Source organism: Camarhynchus parvulus, chromosome 14, assembly GCF_901933205.1.
Source record: "Camarhynchus parvulus chromosome 14, STF_HiC, whole genome shotgun sequence".
Taxonomy (NCBI): domain Eukaryota; kingdom Metazoa; phylum Chordata; class Aves; order Passeriformes; family Thraupidae; genus Camarhynchus; species Camarhynchus parvulus.
The window spans coordinates 10564522-10584290 of NC_044584.1; the positions used below are offsets into that span (position 1 = coordinate 10564522).

At 39.1% G+C, this 19769-nt stretch overlaps 1 protein-coding gene across 1 annotated transcript in view; it reads right to left on the reverse strand.

Moving 5' to 3' along the window:
- Positions 1-934: 934 nt before the first annotated feature.
- The window catches only part of CYTH3 (cytohesin 3), a 48916-nt gene continuing 30081 nt past the window's right edge, over positions 935-19769 (reverse strand). Inside the window, exons 5-13 of the mRNA XM_030957949.1 lie at positions 19600-19718; positions 16980-17060; positions 14816-14928; positions 13594-13742; positions 12712-12823; positions 5547-5623; positions 5394-5465; positions 5106-5260; positions 935-4481 (exon numbers count right to left, since the gene is read on the reverse strand). Of these exons, the coding sequence (XP_030813809.1) occupies positions 4409-4481; positions 5106-5260; positions 5394-5465; positions 5547-5623; positions 12712-12823; positions 13594-13742; positions 14816-14928; positions 16980-17060; positions 19600-19718 (951 nt within the window). The 3' untranslated portion in view covers positions 935-4408. The remainder of the gene's footprint in view (positions 4482-5105; positions 5261-5393; positions 5466-5546; positions 5624-12711; positions 12824-13593; positions 13743-14815; positions 14929-16979; positions 17061-19599; positions 19719-19769) is intronic.

Genomic DNA, 19769 nt, shown 5'->3' on the forward strand with positions numbered 1-19769 from the left:
AAATGGATTTTTACTTGAGTTTTACTTGAGTTATTTAACATGCACTGTGTCATGGGAGCTGACAGCTGTCAGAGTGTGTTTGCCACTGGAGAAGTCACATCTTCCTCTCAGTGTAGGGGAGAAGATGCTGTTGGTGTGAGCCACAGAAGAAAATCAGTAACTGGGACTGCAGCTGCCTGGACAAGGATGCTGAAGGCTTCTCCTCTGAACTTAAAGCTTCCACAGCCAGGCACCAGGCTGGGAGCTCAGCAGGAGCTTGGTATTGTGTATGACAAAAAAAAAAAACAAACCACAAAACCAAAACAGGAAAAAAAAAGAGCAAGGTTAATATCTCACTAAATACTTAAAAGTAATCTTTTGGTACATGGAGAACACCATCAAGCCAAAGCCTAATGTACCTGCATAATGTTCCTATGGCAACAGTTATGTGACTTACATAAAGTGACATGGCAAAGTAACCAACATTCCTGTCCTGTATCTGGCTTTTTTTTCCTCTTTTGTCCTCTGGCTCCAAGGTTTGGTGTCCTGTCCTTTGTCTGGTGAGTAACTCCAGCAGAAGTGTCTAAAAGGAGTTTGTGTTGTTGCTGTGCCTCCCTTCAGAGCCCCACAGGCACAGCTGCCCCAGTGGCTCTGGAGCAGGGAGGGCACTGGGTGACACTGCCCCAGAGCTGTGGAGCAGCAGCACCTGTTTCTAATTGCTAATTGAGGAAACTAATTAATCTACGCCAGGAGCAGAGATCCGCTTCCCCCCTCACATCTGACAAACTCCTGGCAGGGAACTGACAAAATAAAATACCTCAATTTAGGGTGGCTCTCAAGGGAAACCAGCTCTTACTGGAGGCACACTCATGTGGTAACACACTTTACTGAAACGTTTTGCAGTTGAAGGGTTTTTTCTCTGAAAAAAATGAAACCTGATAATTTAAATTACTGTGCCTAAGGGTAGGGAAAAGAAGCCTTTTGCTTAGAAGAGCAGTTGGAAAATTAAACCTTAACCTTTTAAGAGTCAGCTATTGCCTCCCATGTATTCCTGGTAAATGAGGAGACAGTACAGTTTCACACTTTATTTTTGAGAAAATTGACAGATTTAAGCAACAGGTCTTGATGATAAATGAAAACATTAATATTGCAGTGGCTTTACATAAGAACATCACTGTTATAACAATGATTGATACAGAATATTTGTCATGCAAATCACTTGTATACACGAAGTAATACTCATATCAATACATACCTGTACATTATTTACATTTTATATTTAAACTCTAGCTAGAAACATTTTCCAAGAAAATATAGAAATGAAACTGGTAAGCCACAAGTCTTAATTTGTAGTATCTGGTCTACAACAGACCTAGCTTTTCCAGCAAGCATATCTACATAGATATGTAATAAATCTTAAAAATAAGCAGTTTTTTTAATATATGAAGCATTATAAATGCTGCTCACTTTATAAAGATTCAGTTTTGTACCAGTTTAAAATGGTTCAAAATGCTAAGTGATGCAGAGCTTATTTTGTCAGCATATTGTAAAATTTAAGTCAGTCCAGCTGAGCTTAAGTTTTGTGTACAGTTCCCTCCCAGCTGCACTGGCACCGTGGCTCTCGCTGCCCTGCAGTTGTAAAGGGCAGGGTCAAAAGCAAAGAGCTCAAGAATTCCTCACGTTTCAGTGCCACAGGAAGGGAGAATCTGTTGTCCCCAGAGGACTTTTCCTCAGCATGGCCAAACTGTAACAGATCCTGCTTTATGCCACCAAGCAGCCACTTTCAGTAGCCACCCCTGGACTTGAAGCCCAATAAAAAAGGGAAAGGTTGAGAGATTTTTCTTCACTCTCGTGGATAGTACCTGATATGGCCAAAATTTTCACAAGCCACTTTGTTTTACTGGCCCCGTGGCCAGTGGAAATTTTGGGCCAGTTTCACTCCCTGTTAATACTGTTACAAAGAACATTTGAAATCAAATATTAACACACACAAAAACGCTATTCCATTAGCTTTGGTAAATTAAATAGATACATTGAGCACCACAAGTAGCTGTTTAAGATGTTGCATTTCAATGCTAAGAAATAAAATATTTCCTGCTATAATATCCTCAGTTACATGTTACTCTAAATAATTATTTCTGCTGGATATAAGAACTTCAAACTAAATACAGCAAATTAACTGTCAAGGCCTTTCCTTCATGCTTATAGGCAGACATCCTCACCTGGTTAAATAAATAGATTTCATCAAAGGTGGTATTTCAGAAAATAAAAATTGATACAAAAGTGCTTCATGGCTTATTAATGCTTTTGTAATCTCACATTTCTCCAGAAATACTGTATTTGCTGCCTTTCACCTCTATGCTCTCTAGTACCACTGATTTGGCTTGTCACTATTTGCATTACAAATCTACTTGTCCAAAGCTAAGACTTGATGTAGGCAGTGCTTGAAAACAAAATGTCACTGCAGAACAGAAGACTCAAAACAAGTGCTGGCAGCAGCTCCATCATTGTGCTGCTTTGCAAACACAGGACACACAACTTAATTCATTTCTATAAAGAGTTTAAATGTGTTCCATTAAGAAGAGATATCCCCACACTGACACTTACTCAAGGATTCTGCCTCCTCTGGCTGAGTTTTACTCCTTTGGAAGCACTAAGATTAAAACATTCACCCAAGCAATTCCACACACCCTGGGGAAAATCTAAAAATCTACTTTGTTCTTTTCCTCTCAGCCTCTTTTGCAAACATGCAATAAAGCAAAACACTCACAAGGCTGACACTCCATGCAAAACAAGGCAAATCAGTAAGACAGAACAGTGAAACAGACTCTCCCTTACAGTTCAAAGGAGATTTCAGACAGATCAACTTGGTAAGCCTGTGGGTTTGCCAGTGCAGCACATCTCCCTACAACAGAGCCAAAGGTGCTCCTGTAACCAACAAGCAAAGCTGCTTGAACATTTGGGGTCTCCAACACATTCACTGGCACAGTAGGCACGGCTCAGGTTCAACAAATTTGGGGAAAACTGAGTAGTAACAGAAGCAGTAGAGTCAAAAGCTCCCACTTTTTGCCCTGTTGTGGAATTAGGGGCTTTACCTTAAGAACAACATACGTGCTATCAACAGAAAAGCACTGGAGTAGAATCTGCTGCAGCAGCTGATGTGTTCCTGAAAGACCCAGCAGTAGAACCTTCACAGGTTTCAAAAAGAGACACATGCCTATGGGGAAGTCTAGCTGCACCAGGCAATCAATACTTTATTTTTTAGTAAAAAAGTCTATTTTTTTCAATTCCAACTGCTGCAGCACAAATCTGAAAATCACCTTTAAGAATGCAATAAAAATACTGAACTTGTATAAACTTGCATGAACTCTCTGTCCAAAGTTTGTTATCAAGCAAAGGAATGAATCCTGCTTGCTTCACTCTCTAGGGTGGCATCTCACAGGGACAGTTCACCTTCCTGGCTTTTCCATTTCAAAACACTGAATGCATGTGAAATTATCTGGGGGTGTTTTCACATGCAAGGCCTGAAGTCACACAAGCCCTGTCATCTCTATCCTTTAGTAGCAACTTAGTGTTAATCAAACTACAGCATCTCAAACATAAGAAGGAAGTTACTATAGAAAAAGCAGATTAAACCAGTCACTAAACCTTAGTGTTTGTTGTGAGTGTATGAGCAGACAGGAATGAGCTTTAGCCAACTGGCAAACACCAGACCACATCTGGTACTTCATGGCATGGCCACAGCCTCAAACCTCTGCTGCTGGGCCCTGCCTGTATTTGTATTTCAGTGCTCACTGACAAACCCTCTGGAACCACAAGGTGCCCACTGAGCTGCCAGTCACTGTGTTTCTAAGGAAAGCTATTTCCATAAAGGTAGGAGAGGAATCCTGAATGAAAGCTGCACTCAGCTGTTCCTGTGAAACACACACAACTGAAAACTGCCACTGGGACTGTGAGGTTTCTGCTTACAGGAAAATGCAGTGCCAGGTCATGCTGTGCTCCACTGTTGGTGCTGCACTTAAGTGAGAACTCAAAGTCATTATAATAACTCCTTCTTTTATGGGAAATGTGCTCAGGTAACAGGTAAGGACATTTTAGTGTTAGCCCTGCACTCCTTCCCTCCCAACCCAAGTAAACTGGAGTTCTCACTAATGTAAGTGAAAACAAGGCTTCCACGTGTTCAGTTGAATTAAGTTCCAATATAACAATTCTCTGGGAATTGAAGCTTACTTCAAATTATATACCAGTAACTATTTACCCTGAAAAGTTCTGCCAAGTTTTTATGCCATAGTAAAATGTGTATATATATATATATTTATATATATATAAAATTTACAGTTGTCTTCATTTAGTTTGTCCAATTTCTTCTACCACTCCACAGTATGTTCAGTTATAGGTTGATGCAGGTCTACAAGTTGCTCTTCATGTTCTATTTCTTATTTGCAATTCTTCTTTTCCTTGTTGCCAGCATATCATAAAAAGGATCCCTGCTGATACTTGCTCTGGAAGAGAAAAAAGGAATCATCAGTTTGGTTAACAAATACCTGTTAACTATTTCAGTAGTTGTGAGAACTAAAACTTTTGTTCTCTCTTCCTTGTGGATGACTCCACACTCCTAAGATGGATGGCTGACTTCTAAGCACCACAACTATTTCTTTAGCACAAGGCTCTATTCCACTGTGATTAGTTTAGAGCTCACACCTTCACATCTTGACTATTATTTATTCAAGTATGGGTCTGCTTAGAAACCTTCCAACATGAAGTCAAGCTGTGGAAGTTTAAAGCTGCTTGTGAACATGCTTAAGATACATGTCACTAAAGTTAATTATTGGGTGAAGTAAGAATCCAATAGAATTAGGTTCAAAGACAATTCACACAAGATTTTACATTTGCATAGAACAATAAATCCATATGCTCCTCATTTGAGTTAGCAGCAGTATTTCTTTAGGACCACAGAGTAACAGGTTTGTATCTTGATCCACCAACCCCACAGAGTTCACTGTTAGTCCTCGAGGACACTGCCACATCAGAGTTCTTCCAACAAGTTACAACAAATTCTCTTTGTATCATACTCTGAAAAGAGCTTACACTTAATTTCTGAAAGACATTTCAGACTTCAAACTCACTTGATAGATTTAATCCACTCCTCCTTCTCTTCTGGGGTGGGAGCAGATATTCTGTACACGACATGGTTGCCTTCCACCACTCTGCCGTCAGCTTCGGTTTTACACGCTTTGATTACCTGACCTTTATGACTGGGGTTGTAGAGCTCAAAGCAGTTCTGGAGGGTAGAAATGAAGTAATAAATTTAAAAGAACAAAACAAAACTGACAAATAAATTCATTTAACAGTACAATTAAGTTCCATATGGTTTACTCATCTTCATTTAAAAAATAAATTTGAAACTGTCTTACTGGCTTTCTAGGGTCTTCGACTTCTCTTATGCTAAGATTTTCTAATGGAATAATTCCTCTAGGTTCTTTGTCCTAAAAAATTAGGAAAATATCACATTATTAGCTACTTATAAATCTTGATTACAAAGAAAATTCACCATGATATATACTCACTGTTGTGTATTCAAAGTAATACAGGCAATTATCAGTCAGAATAAACCATCTCCGTTTCCATGTTTTTACTCTTCCCCCTACAAACAAAAGGGATTCCAGAATTAAACATGTGCGGCTGTCAGGGCTTCAACAACGGGCAAGGAAATAATTAAGTTCTGCTTCTTTTTCAAAGTATGGTTTAATTGCTTAATGGTAAATGGATCAGGCACAGATGAGTGAGGTTAAAGGAAGTTACTGCAACTTGTCCTGAGGCAGCACCAACTATGGAGGTGCCATCAGCCACGAGAGCCATGGGCAACAGTGAGTGGCCAGACCTGCTCCCTCTGTCCAGGCCCTCACATGTGTTCATTGCACCAAAAACACCAGTTCTGCACAGGGCTGGACACTGCCCTTGCTGCTGGGGGTGAGTGAGGCCAGCCTGGGCTGCTCTGACACCACAGCAGCACCGGCTGCAGAACCAGCAACTGCATCCCTGCAACAGGAGAAACCCCTCAACAGCTTGTCCTGGGCAAGGAAAGGGTCCCATCAATAAAATTAAGGGCATTTTATCACCTTCCTGTCACTTCACTCATAAGCAAAGATGTGGTTAATAACCTGGCTTTACTTTCAGATTTAATATTAAGTGCGTAAGGTGCTCAGAAACATTAACAGAACAAATGTGATGAGGAGCAAATCCTGTGCCAAAATACACCATATTTACTAATTTGTCATCTTTCACTATTTTAAAAATATCTTCTCTTCATGGGTTAATATATCAGAGTACTTGACAGAAGAAATAGCTACTGCTCCAAAAATGCCAATTTTTCCTTCATTAACAATTTAGACAACAGCAACCACAGAGTTCCTCTTCCTTACACCTGCTAATGTCATCCTATAGGGAACAGTTTCTTTTTAGAAACAAAAGTGTTGTTCTGGTCCTCTCAGTTGTTTTTCTGCCAATGGCTGCTTCAGAACACACTTGGCTTCCCACATTACTTTATTTTAAAATTCATTTCCAAGAAAGACAATTGTAGATAGAGCATGCATATGTTATTAAAGGTTTAGATCCACCATAGTTATCTGACTTCAGGATTATGTCACCACCTGTGCATCATCCATTCAGAAGTGATTTAATTTTATTAAGCTAACATTTCAAAAGAGTTGATCTTGCTACTGAACACCTGTGCATAAAAGAGCACCATTAATAACACAAGATACCCAGTTTAATCCAAGTCATATAATCAAATTTAAAATATAAGCATAATTTTTTTATCTTTTTGTTCTGCTTAAGATAGCTGGGTTTTTGTTTAATACAGAAATCCAACTCAAATTAAAGAACAATTCTAGGGATATCATGACATCTCTTGATACCAATCTACTGCATATTTGCATTGCAGACCAAGTGTGTTGCATGTTGCACCTTCATTTGCTGCTTTTCTCAAACTCCACAATAACCCAGTGCTATAATAACATACTGCAACATTCAATGTACTCAATAAACTTGATGTTTCCACCAGATGCACTCATATCTTAAGAAAAATTTAATCTGCAAGCAGGTGTGGTGAAATAAGTGAAGGCAAAAAAGTGCAAGATGCAGAAGCCGTGACACAATGAATGGTTGAGTGAACTGGAGACAGTGAGGGAAGAACTGAATTTTAGTACAACCACTGTGACAGATCCTTAAACAAACACTGCAGAGATGTTCAAACTGGCACGTAAGTCACTAGAAAAATTCCCCAGCACCTTGCCCGAGAGCTGGCTCAGGTATCAGGAAGTGTTTGGGCTCGGTTTGATGAACTCCAGCCCAATGGAATCACAGGGGCTGGGTCACACGGACCAGGGCGCTCCCTGCAGCTCACAACGTGACTCGCTCTCACACAACCCAGCGCCCACTGCCAGCACTCCCAGTCACCTTCTGCTCTCCAAGGTTAGCAGATTAACATCACTTAACATTTTTATGACCCTAAAACACCCTGTTTTTCAGGCTAGCAGGTAATGTCAGCTATCAGAGGTCATGGCTTGCTCAGTGCTAGCAGGAAAAAAATTCAGGAGGAGAGAGAATGAATCCGACAGGGAAAGAGGTTACTATCACAGAGTAGATTGAAGTGAGCAAAGGCATTTCTCATTAACTGTGATATCATGTCAAAACACAATAAAAAAATTAGTAATAACCATATATTTAAAAGAAGACCTGTTTATAATTTAAGAAAGAAAGAACAGACCTAAAACATACTCCCAGAACAATATGAATTGCCAAGCAGTAAACAGCAGTTGAGTTTGCTGAATGTTTTCCTGACAACATCCACTCTCTCTGGAAAAGCCAGATTTCTCAAACCTGAAACCTTCTGTAATCATGCTGCAGTTTTGAGGAAGCTTTTGTCATGAAACATCACCCAGTCCCAGGGAAGCCACAAAGAAGATTAGGTATTTCCATCAACATCCCTCTTACTTCTCCCTTCTCCTAAAACAGCCAGTAGCTCACTGGGTTACAGCACTCATGGCATTCATAGAAATAGACCTTAAGTCCCTGCTCCACCAAGCTATCAGTTACTCTTCCAAAGAGGGGGAAAAAAAGTTAAAAAGAAAAAAAAAGAAAGCAGTTAGGCAGCATTTTTTGGTGGGATAAGGAAGTACTTACACATATAAGTCTCTGTCTCCCCATCCCATTTCTGAGTTTCAGCTGTCAACAGCACAGAAACTCTAATAAAGCTCAAAATCTAATCTGTACTAATCAAATTTGCAGAGGTCACCACATGACACGTGTTTAATATGCCTTTACAATGGGCTGCAGCTCAAGCAGGTGGCTGATAAGGCACTGTGGCCTGTAAACTGCACATGAGATTAATAGGTAAAAACACGTGATAGCAAAACATTCTTGTCCTTGGCTGAGATTGCTGTAGGCTCACAAAAAAACAAGAGGGTTTAGTGCCATACTTCATCTCTTATTCCAGCTCCCAGCCTTTTAAAGATTAAGATTGGAGGAATTAAGTTAGCAGAAGAGGATCAAGAAAACCAGAGTATGAATCCATAAACATTTAGAGAAATGGAGAGATAAATTACATACTTCTGAAAGATCATGCTGATTACAAAAATGCACAGACATCTCAAATAATGAAATATAGAAGCACAGTATCTTCCACAGTAGGTGGAAATATAAGTAAACTACAAGAAAAGGCTACAATGCAAAATGTACAGAAACAGGAACAGAAATCTTCTTCACCTTTGTAACTCAACACAGGATTTTTTTTTAAACTCTGGGAAAAGAGCAAACTAAGCAACAAGGTAACAGAAACCACCTATAATAAAGGGAAAAATAACTGGCAAGGACTTGGGAAACATAAATCTCCAAAGTAAAAAGGGCCTTAAGGCTAAAAGCAGCAAGGTGTCTAAAGTTAGAAAGTTCTACTCAAATCTTCAGGTCATTTATATAACAAGTTTTAGAGCTGAGAGATGCACACACCAAAAAACTATTTTTTTCTCCTGAGTTCATTTAGATAGCACCAGACAGAACAGACTCAGCAACTACACAGTTGGTTGGATCAAAGCTTGGTTTTCTTTTAAAAAGCATTTTTCCTTGGCCACAGCACTGATTGCCTGAACCTGGAAGAGCCTCAGTCCCCACAAGGGGCAGGCAGGTACAGGAAGGCCCCGGGTTCCTGATGAAGCAGCCCTGTTCTCTCAGCCAGATTAGGGAGGAGGAACAACATCCTCCCAAGGCCAGATGTGCTGGAACAAGCACCGCTGGCGGGACAGGCCCGGATGTGAAGCTCCTGGACCTTCTCCAAGCACTCCGTAAGCGCCTGACTGGCAGAAAAAATTAACACACTCATGTGTCTGGCTGAAATCATTTCCTCTCCAGTTTGGGGGAATAATGTCAAAGTTTCCCTCTAACTAGAAGAAAATATTACACAAATGAAGCAATTGGCCAAGAGAAGCTGTTTAAGGCAAGGAAACCCTTCCTGGCAAAACTTGGGCATTAGCAAAGAGAGCACAGGCAAAAATTTCAAAATACTTTAGAGTGGATGGCAGAAAATTTCATGGTATCTACACCACTCATTATGCAGAAAAATCTGAAGGCTCACAGTGTGTCAAGCTGCTCCAAGGAGGACTCACTAGCACTCAGCAGCTTTCAGTTTTTAACTTGCTGCATTCATTTTCATTACACCATGCTGCAAACGATGCAGAACGGAATGATAATTAAGGCCTACCAAGATAAAGATGTCTATTTAAAGGCACTGGCTAAGTCTAGATAGATAAAACCAGAATTGCTGTCTGGCTGCCAGGTTTGGCACTCGGACTTAACGCAGTCACCTCTGAACAATTCAGAGCAGCAAACTCTCCAAAAGCCTTCTGCCCCCTCCCAGCCTTCTAAAACCCAGACTAGTCTCTTAGACAGATGAATTTACAATATGTTAAAGTTTGACAATATCTATCTCCTGCCCAGAGAAAAATCAATACAGTAAGGGATGGAATACTGAAGAAGGGGCACAACTGCATAAATGGGAAGAATGACTATGAAAAACACCAGATACAAAATACTCTCTTGAATACTCAGAGTCTAAAAGTAGTCTTAGTCATATTTATAGTTTTATATAAAAACTTTCTATTTCAACTTCTATGTTTTATCACAACTGAGCACTTAAACCCTCATACAGGAGTTTGTCTCCTTAGCATTTCAACAATACACATGTTTTTAGTATCAGAAGCTTCTAGAACTGAAGGAAATCACAACCATTTCACAAGAAGTGCTTCCCAAGAGAAAGGACTGTAAAAATGCAAACGATGTGGACTGAGACAGCACTCTCAACATATAGTTTTAAGACTCCTAGCAAATAGGAAACTTGAAGGAGAAGAAAGAAATAAAAGGGAAAAAATAAAGAAAGAAAAAAAAAAGAAGACTGTCAGGTTTATTTCTGGTCATTGCATCTAAACTAGCAGTGTATTAGTCTGTACCAGTCTGTGTCTGTGGAAAAAGCGCAGTCTTTCACAGAAGCCCAGCTCCAGGCATTCCCAGGCTGATTCACCGGAGGCTTCTGGACACGTTTCATTTCTTTATTCAAATAACCCTCATACCGTGGGAGTGTTACGTGTAACACCCTTCTGCTTCACACACCCTTTTACTACTGGGTTTTCTGCGCACTGTGCCTCATCTGCATCCTACACACTGCACACACAGAGTTTTCAGTCCTGACCTGTGGTTTATTGACTTTGCACCACAGACAGACTGTGCAGAAGTTCCTGGCAGCTCTCACTTACTTTCAGTCATCGCTTCCTCAATTTCTTTGTTCCTCTATTTTTTATTAGATCTCTTTTATGGGCAGTTTCTTTCAAAGAGGATGTTGTCACTCCTCTACACACTCACACTTGCCAGCACTCCCATTATGTGTAAGTCCATGAGGGAACACTGGCAACAGCAACAGGCACAGCCTGGCCTTACACTCGACCTCTTCTCCAAAAGCACATTCCACCTACAGCAGCTTGAAAGGCTTTTCTGTTAACCATCATCTCATGCTACCAAATAGAGAAAAGCTGCAAGGTCATGTTTGACATTGTGCTAGCTGAGCCAATACAGGTCAAAAAGCAAGAGCTTTGCTTCTTTGTAGTTAGAAAAGGAGCTCCACAGCATCTGTAGCACAGAGGTCAGAATTCAACATTGGGGAGCATGTGAATGAATTCCAAATGCCTCCTTTTCACATCCATTTCCTTCCAGCACAAGCATGACCACCAAGTTCCAGGTGCAATCAGCACTGTGGCCTATGGCTCTATCCAGGCTCCACTTTCACCATCCTCCCCATGTGCACCCCAGCACACATCAATTTCCACACTTCAGTCACCATTCTCCAAGTGCAAAGTTCCTTCCACTTTAATACATTAAAGTGGCCAACAACTGTCTCTAGGGAAGTGTGTGCTGGCGTCTAAATTTAAAAAATTTGTTGTCTTGAAACAACTCCTAAAACAAAGTGTCAGTCTCCTTTATATAGGAAAAAAAATCCCTAAGGCCAAGTGAAAAAGTGAATCCCATCGACTTTACAAGTCTGTAAAAACAAAGGCATCTTGCAGTGCCAGGAGACAGAACTACCTGAGGTTTCTGCAGCCCTAAATTTGAAGCTCATTTAAGACTCTGTTAAATAAGCTAAATGTTTCAATAAGCTAAATATTTTAAAAGGAAAACAAGCAGGAAAAAGAACAGCTTTTATAAATATGTGGTTCAAATGTGATCACTCTTTCAATAACCTATTATCATTGATTAACAAGTAACAAAAACACTCTGAAACTTCATTGACAGAGTAAGACGTTGTTTACTCTCAGCAGAGATTATTCTTTCCTTGTTATGTTCTTCCATGAATGATACAAGTGTGCTGAAGTCATCCTTATTTTTCTGCTTTGCATGTAAATGCTTTCTTCTTTTGCAGAACACACCTGCATGTGAGTCAGACACCGACATGCCAGTCCCTCAGAGCACCACTGATGACACTGTTAGTGACACTGAGTGAAAAAGCAAAATGCTACGAATCTGATTAAAAAAAAAAAAGAAAAGAAAAAAAGAAAAATCCAGGAGGAAGGAGGAAGAAAATAAAAGAATGAGCAACTGAAGAAGAGGGGACTGGAAAGCAATCAGATACGTACCTCCTAATGCAGAATAAGCAGAGACAGCCAGTCACAGAACAGAAAGGTGATAGGTCATAGGCCATAAGGAAAACAAGAAGGCACATTTAAACCACTCATTAAAAAATCATAGCCAAAACCAAACCAAGAGAAACTCACAAATAATATGGAAAAATAAAGACATACAAAAATAACTATTTGAAGAGAAATCCTTTTTTTGTAAACAGAAAACTGTGTTGAAAAAATCACACACAGTTTTCTGAAATGACCTTATGGAGACTCAGTTGTTATTTATCAGTCACAGCATGTGGTAAATACCATGTGGTGTTTCCTTTTTGTCGATGAGATTTTATTTCTCAGATCTCAGAAATAAAACTCTGAAGTTTGAACCTGATTGCTAATTTGGGTATGCAAAATAAGAAGTAACAGCCTTCAGACGTAAAGGAGCTACTTATTTTGGTTCATACATTTTTAAATACAAAGTGAAACCTGTTACCTTCACAAGAAAGCAGGAAGACACAGAGCAGCAAACATGCTAACAATGAACAAACACAGCAGCAGAACTGCCCTTGTGACTAACCTAATTTCAGCAGCCAACCTTCTCTATCTGGATTAAAAAATGTATGCGTTAGATCATTTCCATCATCCTCTGGAATTTTAAATGGCTCATTCTTAATACTTTCATATAAATTCTAGAAAAATAAAAGAGGAAAAAGACCTCATTAATAAATGTCTTAACAGAAAATGCAACCAGGATATCTTACGGCTTCTCAGACTATTAGCATAAAAAGCACAGGAAATATTGTCCATAAAATTCTGGACCACCCCCTGTCTGTCTTTGTTTACTACTTTGATCAAGTTTGTTTTTAAACCACTTAATCTGTACACAAGTCTCTCTTCAGTACAAATTTCTTAAGCACTCCTAGCAATGACATTTTTATTTTAACTTCAGCATTTAGTATTTTGAAGGTTTCAAGATCAGCTTCATTTAGTACAAGTTTTGCCAAATGAATCTGGGTTTTCATAAAATGGTGTAGCCCATAACACTGTCTTACAGCATTTATTTTTACTGATTTCTCAAGGAGGGAGCTTCACAAAATGTGGGGAAAATGAGAGGCAATAAAGAAAAAAAAATTTTTACTATTTTTTCTGATAGAAATGCTACTTTTTTCATAAGCAGCCAATTCCACATGAATTTTGCCATAAGCAAACTACAGAGAGATACACAGAGCATTTTCTCTGAAACAGCCTGTTCTCAACAAAAGGTTGGATATAGGCAGAACTAGCTCAAAGTAGCTGTGAATAACAAAAAATGCTTCTTTCAGCTACTCAAATGCTTACACATGCCAGAAAATGTTCTTTTGCCCTCCCTTGACAAATCTGCCTGAGAACTGTTGTGCACACTTTTAAGTCTGCTATTAAAAACACAAAGCCAGGCTTTGTCCTAGCCAGCCCAACTTACCCTCAGCAATTCCTCTGGAAGGTCTCCACCTTCATTAATTCCACGATTCATGGAGATAAACCTCTCCACTGTGGGTTTATCTCGCACATTGTGGTTGTGCAGGCTGGTATTCAACATAATAATGGCAAATGAAAGCACGTAACATGTATCTGAAATCAGATTTGAAAATTGGTTTATCTTCCCATGTGTTATGTGTACAAACCTGTAAAATTAGTGTACAGCTCATCCTGACTGATAAAGGAAAAGAAACAGGCAAAAAATCCTGGACACTGTACATAAAAGTATAAAATCCTTAAGCTGTTGAAGTAAGCCCAAGAAGAAAAAAAAAGTTACAATTCAAATAAAAAACAAATATAAGAAAAACTGTATGGGGATAAAAAAAAAATTGAACTCTTATGCTTATTGCTATCACCTTACATTAACATTTCACTTGAAACGCTTAAGTGTTGGGCAAAATGTTCTCTGCACAGATTTTGCCTAAATCATAGTGGTGGATGCTATAATAAACCTGGTCCATCAGCCTCCTCCTACTCAAAGTACTTCCAAAGCTCTCTCCAAAGAGAAAGAATGGTCTCTTCAAAATAATATTCTGACTGCATTTAAAAAGAGTGAAAATGACATTGATTCAATTCCTTGGCGCACAGGAGGTAGCTAGCACTACTGGATAATATCAGAAGATGACAAAGGAAATCTTATCATGCCTCTTGACATGGTTATGATTATAGTAAATTCTCCCAGAACTGAAGTACAAGATTCTGTGTAAGAAAAAGCAGGATGAAAACCTGCTACAGAGAGGGAAAATGTGCCTGCATCTTCAGCAGTTTGTTATCAGTAGCTATTTTCCTCTCTAGCTGTAACAGACCTGCTTTACACCAACCTTTTCCCATCCTATCTGTTCCTTAAATTAAGTGATCAAGAGCAATCTATTTCTGTGTACAGCCAAACAGAACAGCAATGCCAGAGCATTCTGTGCAGTTCTGTGATGTTTAAGAAATGAAAATGACCATTCTGACCATAGGCTTGCACCTCCTGGATTAGTCAGTCACATTTTCTCATTTCTCTGGTATTTCTCATTTCACACATTATTTTAGCCCTAACTTCCAACTGGCCATAATCTCTTCGCATCAGATGTAGAACATACACACACACACATACATATAAATAAAAATTATATTTGGATCACACAAGTACTTAAGAACTCCTGTGGTTTCCTGTGACTGACCTGTAGACTGGAAGACTCCTGGGTTACAAAGGCAATAGCGTGAAGCAAAAGCTTCCATCATACGGTCAATTTTTTGAGCCTCTCCTGGGAGTCTGAAGCTCCACAGAAACTGCCTAAAAAAGGGAAGACTAGTTATTAGACTCATTCCAGTATTTATATATCAGGTTTTTATTACAAATAATCCAAACAAACGGAAAAAGAAAAAAAAGAAATCAGCATTGTCTATATAGAATGTCCTAGAAATATGTTCTCAATCTCTCAACACACAAGTCAGGAGCTATTATAAAGCAACATGCACAGATGGCTAGCCCAGTAACTCAGCCAGCAACACTGCATGCTATCAGGCAAGATAATATGGCAGTTCATATTCTGAGGCTCTCTCTTTTTTCCAGACTAGTAAACAATTTTCTGTATGCATCCCATTTTTGCCATGAGAATGCTATGGGGGGAAAAATGAGTTCAACCCTCCCTGGGTTTCCTGGCTACAAAAAGCAATGAACAGTCAGCTAGACTTTATTCACAATGTAAAAAGACACATCATACAAAATATTTCTGGTGTAAGGAGAGAGAAACAAGGAATACAGAAAGACTTAGCATATTTACTTAAATTCATACAAGACCTTCTAAAAATAGTAACAACAAGAAGAAAACCCCACTGCTTAGAGAGGTGCTTGCCTGTCTACTGTAAGCTCACCCTACAAGAATCAGACCTAGGCCTTAAAAAGAACAACTTATGTCATCATTTCAGTAATTCTGGGATATATGCAGCAGATCTTGCTGCTGCTTAACAGCATAAACTGAAATATAGAGTTTACTTTTGTAACTTATTATTTCTACATAGAGGTACACTGGAATGCATACAGGACAGAAGTTTTCACAAATTTATTTTGGCACACTGTGGCACTAAAATGTTCCAATGAATTTCATCATTTATTCTTTTATCTCTTAGCAAAAGATTGATCTGAATTAAACCAGGATCTAAACCAGCAAAGTTACATGCTCTGCCATGCAAAACAAGTTCTCACTATTCCCTGTACATTGGATGCCAGTATAACAACCATTTATTCCTGTCCTCATTGGTTTTCATTTTAGAACATTATATTCAAGTGTCACAGGCCATCTTTAGCTTGTCAGCTCTATGTACTGTCTTTTACTCACCTCGTGCAAGGTTCCAACCCAGATCACCAATTTTGTAAGCTACCAAAATACAAACATTTAATAGTAGCAGCTGCTAAGGAAGAATAAAGTCAAACCTAATATCAAACTGGGTAAAAAGAGACAGGAATACGAAGCTTCCCAGACAAGCTTCAGCAGCCACAGAAAAGGTTCTCTGGCCCAAGCCTCAGGCAGCTCAAGTTATCATCACCACATCACTCAACCATAGCAAAGCTGTTCTGACTCCACATCACAAGGCACTGCACCAGAAACGAAGATCACATGGACATTTCCATTTATCTGGTGTCAGGAGGGAGTCACTTGGGGCAAAAAACCAGGCAGAACGGTCTAAGTCAACCTAATTTGATCAATCTGTTACAGATTTTCACCAAGATGAGAAGGGATCTCACAAGGTAACTTTATGCAAGCATCCCAGATAAATCAAGAGAATTGTTCATGTAGCAAGGGAAGAAAACAAACTAAGATATCACACTCTCTTTCACATGACAAGTGGGAAACTGAGGCAAGCAGAAGGAAATCACTTGTTTCAAAGTTTACCTCTCTGGGATTGAACATAATCAGTGAGAGCATGGATAAGTGGATTTCTCCCCCTCCCTGCCCAGAAGGACAAGTTGAGGTGGAGTAAAAGGAGGAAGAAAATTACTTAAGTAAAGAGTTTATTTCTTTTTTAATCTATCTCTGTGCTAAGATATAAAACAGGTCTTCAAATATCCACATATGGCAGGCACACCAAGGATTAACAGCTGTTCTAGTTGTTTGTATTTGAAAATAACCTGAAATAACCAGGAGTTTTCACCCTCAAGGGCAGCACACACACAAGCAGTCAGAAGGGTTAAACAGAGCTGTCTCTGCTCACTTGCACAGTAATTTGTACAGTTGTGCTGAGCTGTAGAGCAGCTTTCTGACGGATAAATCAACACAGTGACTCATATAAACATGCAATTTGATAGAGGAAGCTCAAGTCAAAAAACAGAAAGAATTTACTCACCTTAAGGCTTGTACAAGATTGAGATCAGCGAACTCATGGAGTTCAACAAAAGCCTGAAGAACTTTAATATTAAATTCATCTCTGTGAAAGACAAAAATGGAAAGAGACAATTACAATTCTGACCTTTAAAGACTTGTTAGTTATCTTGATTTGCTTCTGAAAATACACAAGGAAATAAAAACTCACACTGATCAAATAAAGCCATCAGAAATAATCTACACATTTATTTGAAAGGTATTTTCATGTTTAACACTAGTACTTTGCCCATTTTTGCTGGCAGGTTAGCAAAAGCCAGTACATTTGAACTTATTTTAGAACTGCTTATTTAAATGACCTAAAAATAGCCTTGCCTTCTTTGCTTCACATTTATTATTACTGTACTGTACTTTACATTTATTATTACTGTACCTCTTTGACATAGGAGGATACCTGAGAAATTTCATCAGTAAAAAGCCTTTTGCAGAAATTGTCATGAATTCTTAAAACAATGGCTAATATACGACTAATTTTTCTAGCCATACAACATACAATTAACAAACTATCTTTTTTCCACTCTAAGAACAGAAAATATTGAAGCAGTATCTTAATTTATATACAAAGATAAGAAACAAAAATGCTTCTATTGATTGCATCCAAGAAAATGAGCAGCTTTTGAAAGAGCTGCTTAGTATGTACTGTACTCTTACTCCACACCCAAGAACTGGTACAACAAAGTTAACTAAAATCAGAAGAGGTTCTGAATGGGCTTCCTCTCACCCATCTCTTACATCAGTATGCAAATCATGAGCCAAATTATGCTTTGTTTGGTACAAGGGTGTTTAGATTCAAAACTAATATTTAAACATGTAATGAACACAAAACTATGTGGAAGGACAGAGCTTGGCCCACACCATCAGTGAGTTCCTGTGCCAGAAGAATAAAGGTTTATAATCCTCAGGGTGTGCTTTAAATACCTCACCAAGACAGAATGTTGTGTATCAGCCTCCACCCGAAAATAGAAAGGTGTGCACCCACCAGGAATTATCTGCTGCTCTGCTGACTAACTGCACAGTCAGACTAACCTGCAACTCAGGAGTAAATACCTTAAAACCAACTCTTCATTCATTAGCATGTTCCTACATTGTTTACAGAAAAACACGCCAGTTCTCTCAGCAAATCCAAGCAATTCTCATCAAATTCAGCAAAGCACAATTCAACTGGGCAACCGCTTTTCAATGAAGTGGCATGAGAGTGTAATAAAAGAGAGCACTCCAGAGGGGTTTGTGTTTACTTGAAGGAAATTTTTATTTTGTTTATAGGCATGCAGTACTTGTGCTGGTACATCTCTAAAGACACAAGACAAATAATAAAGTGCTCCAGGAAGCCACTTTAAAAAAAGTGAAGATTCACCCACATAGAAATAAACCATAAGTCTTTTTTTAGGATGCAATTCATCCCTTATTTATTATAATTTTTGCTGTATTTTTAAGTGTTACCTTATTCCATTACACCATTCACTTTTTCAGCTTGCTGAGTGCTGTAAGACTATAAAAATCAGTAATATAGATTCCATCTCTTTATGGCAGAATGTTATATAAATATTTCAGTCTGTTGACCAACCTGGTCTTGTCTTAAGCTAGAATACAGAAGTAATTTATGATGGGCCCCTGAGAGGGGATGGCAAAGCAGGAGAGAATGTCCTCAGACATAATTCTGTTGTATAAAAACTGTTGGCATGTCTACATATCCTGCATAGAGACTTCATAACAAAGATCTATTTTCAAAATGCTCATATTACAGTAAAAACTTTGACTGAACCTATGAAAGCCAAGGGGAAACTGCTGAGCAAAAACCACGCAGTTGCTGCTGGAACCAGAGTGAAGAGTGTCTCAAAAGGGACCTGCCACAACCCAGCAGCACAGGAGCACATCCCAAATGAGTCACCTTTGAGAGCTCCCTAGGTGGCACTGACCGTGTGCCAGCACGTAGATGCACACACTCCAACCCTCTGCACGGCTGCCTCCCTCAGCTGCCTTTTTAAAATCAATTCCTGGGTTGCACAGCAATGGAAGGCATTTGCATTCTGTGTTTTGCAACAGTGTGCATAAATATGCACATTACATGTTGATTGTACCAGGACTGATAAGGACAGGGTGCAGCTGCCCTTGGAGACACCTGCTGAGCAATGGGACGTGTGTGTGCAGGGAAGTGACAACACCAAAACCTGCTGGAGCTACTGTCCCAGGAAATACCTGTTTGAATAAGTAATTTCTTTACAGTCCAATTATTACTGACTGTAAATCACTCCTCCTCTGGACACAGTACTAAGAGTTACCAGGAGTGTTGCAACACAACTCTCAGACATTCCAAAAACTCATGGTACTGAATTCTGCACTACAGACAATTGTTTGGGTTTACTCAAAGTACTAAATTATAGTTAATTAAATATCATTCCATAATGTACCCATTTAAAAATAATAACCTAACACAATACTGCAGCAGTTTTACATCCCCACTGTAGCTTTTATGGATCTCAGAGAACTTGAGCAGCTCTCTCCTGCAGCCTGTGAAGAGAAACTACCCAAAACCTGTGAAAGTGCTTTGTAAGCTCAAGAGCAAAGTTCCAATATTTTTACTTTACCTTTCACCGAGGTAATCTCCAATTACTGTTTTATTTAATCCTTCTCCTTTATAAAGGAACTGTGCAATGTCTTCTGCAGTGTTGTGCAGGAGGTCATTTTCTATCAGAAACTGTATTCCCTAGGAAGAGCAATTCCAGAGGAAAAGGAATGTTATGTCTTCTTCCACAAG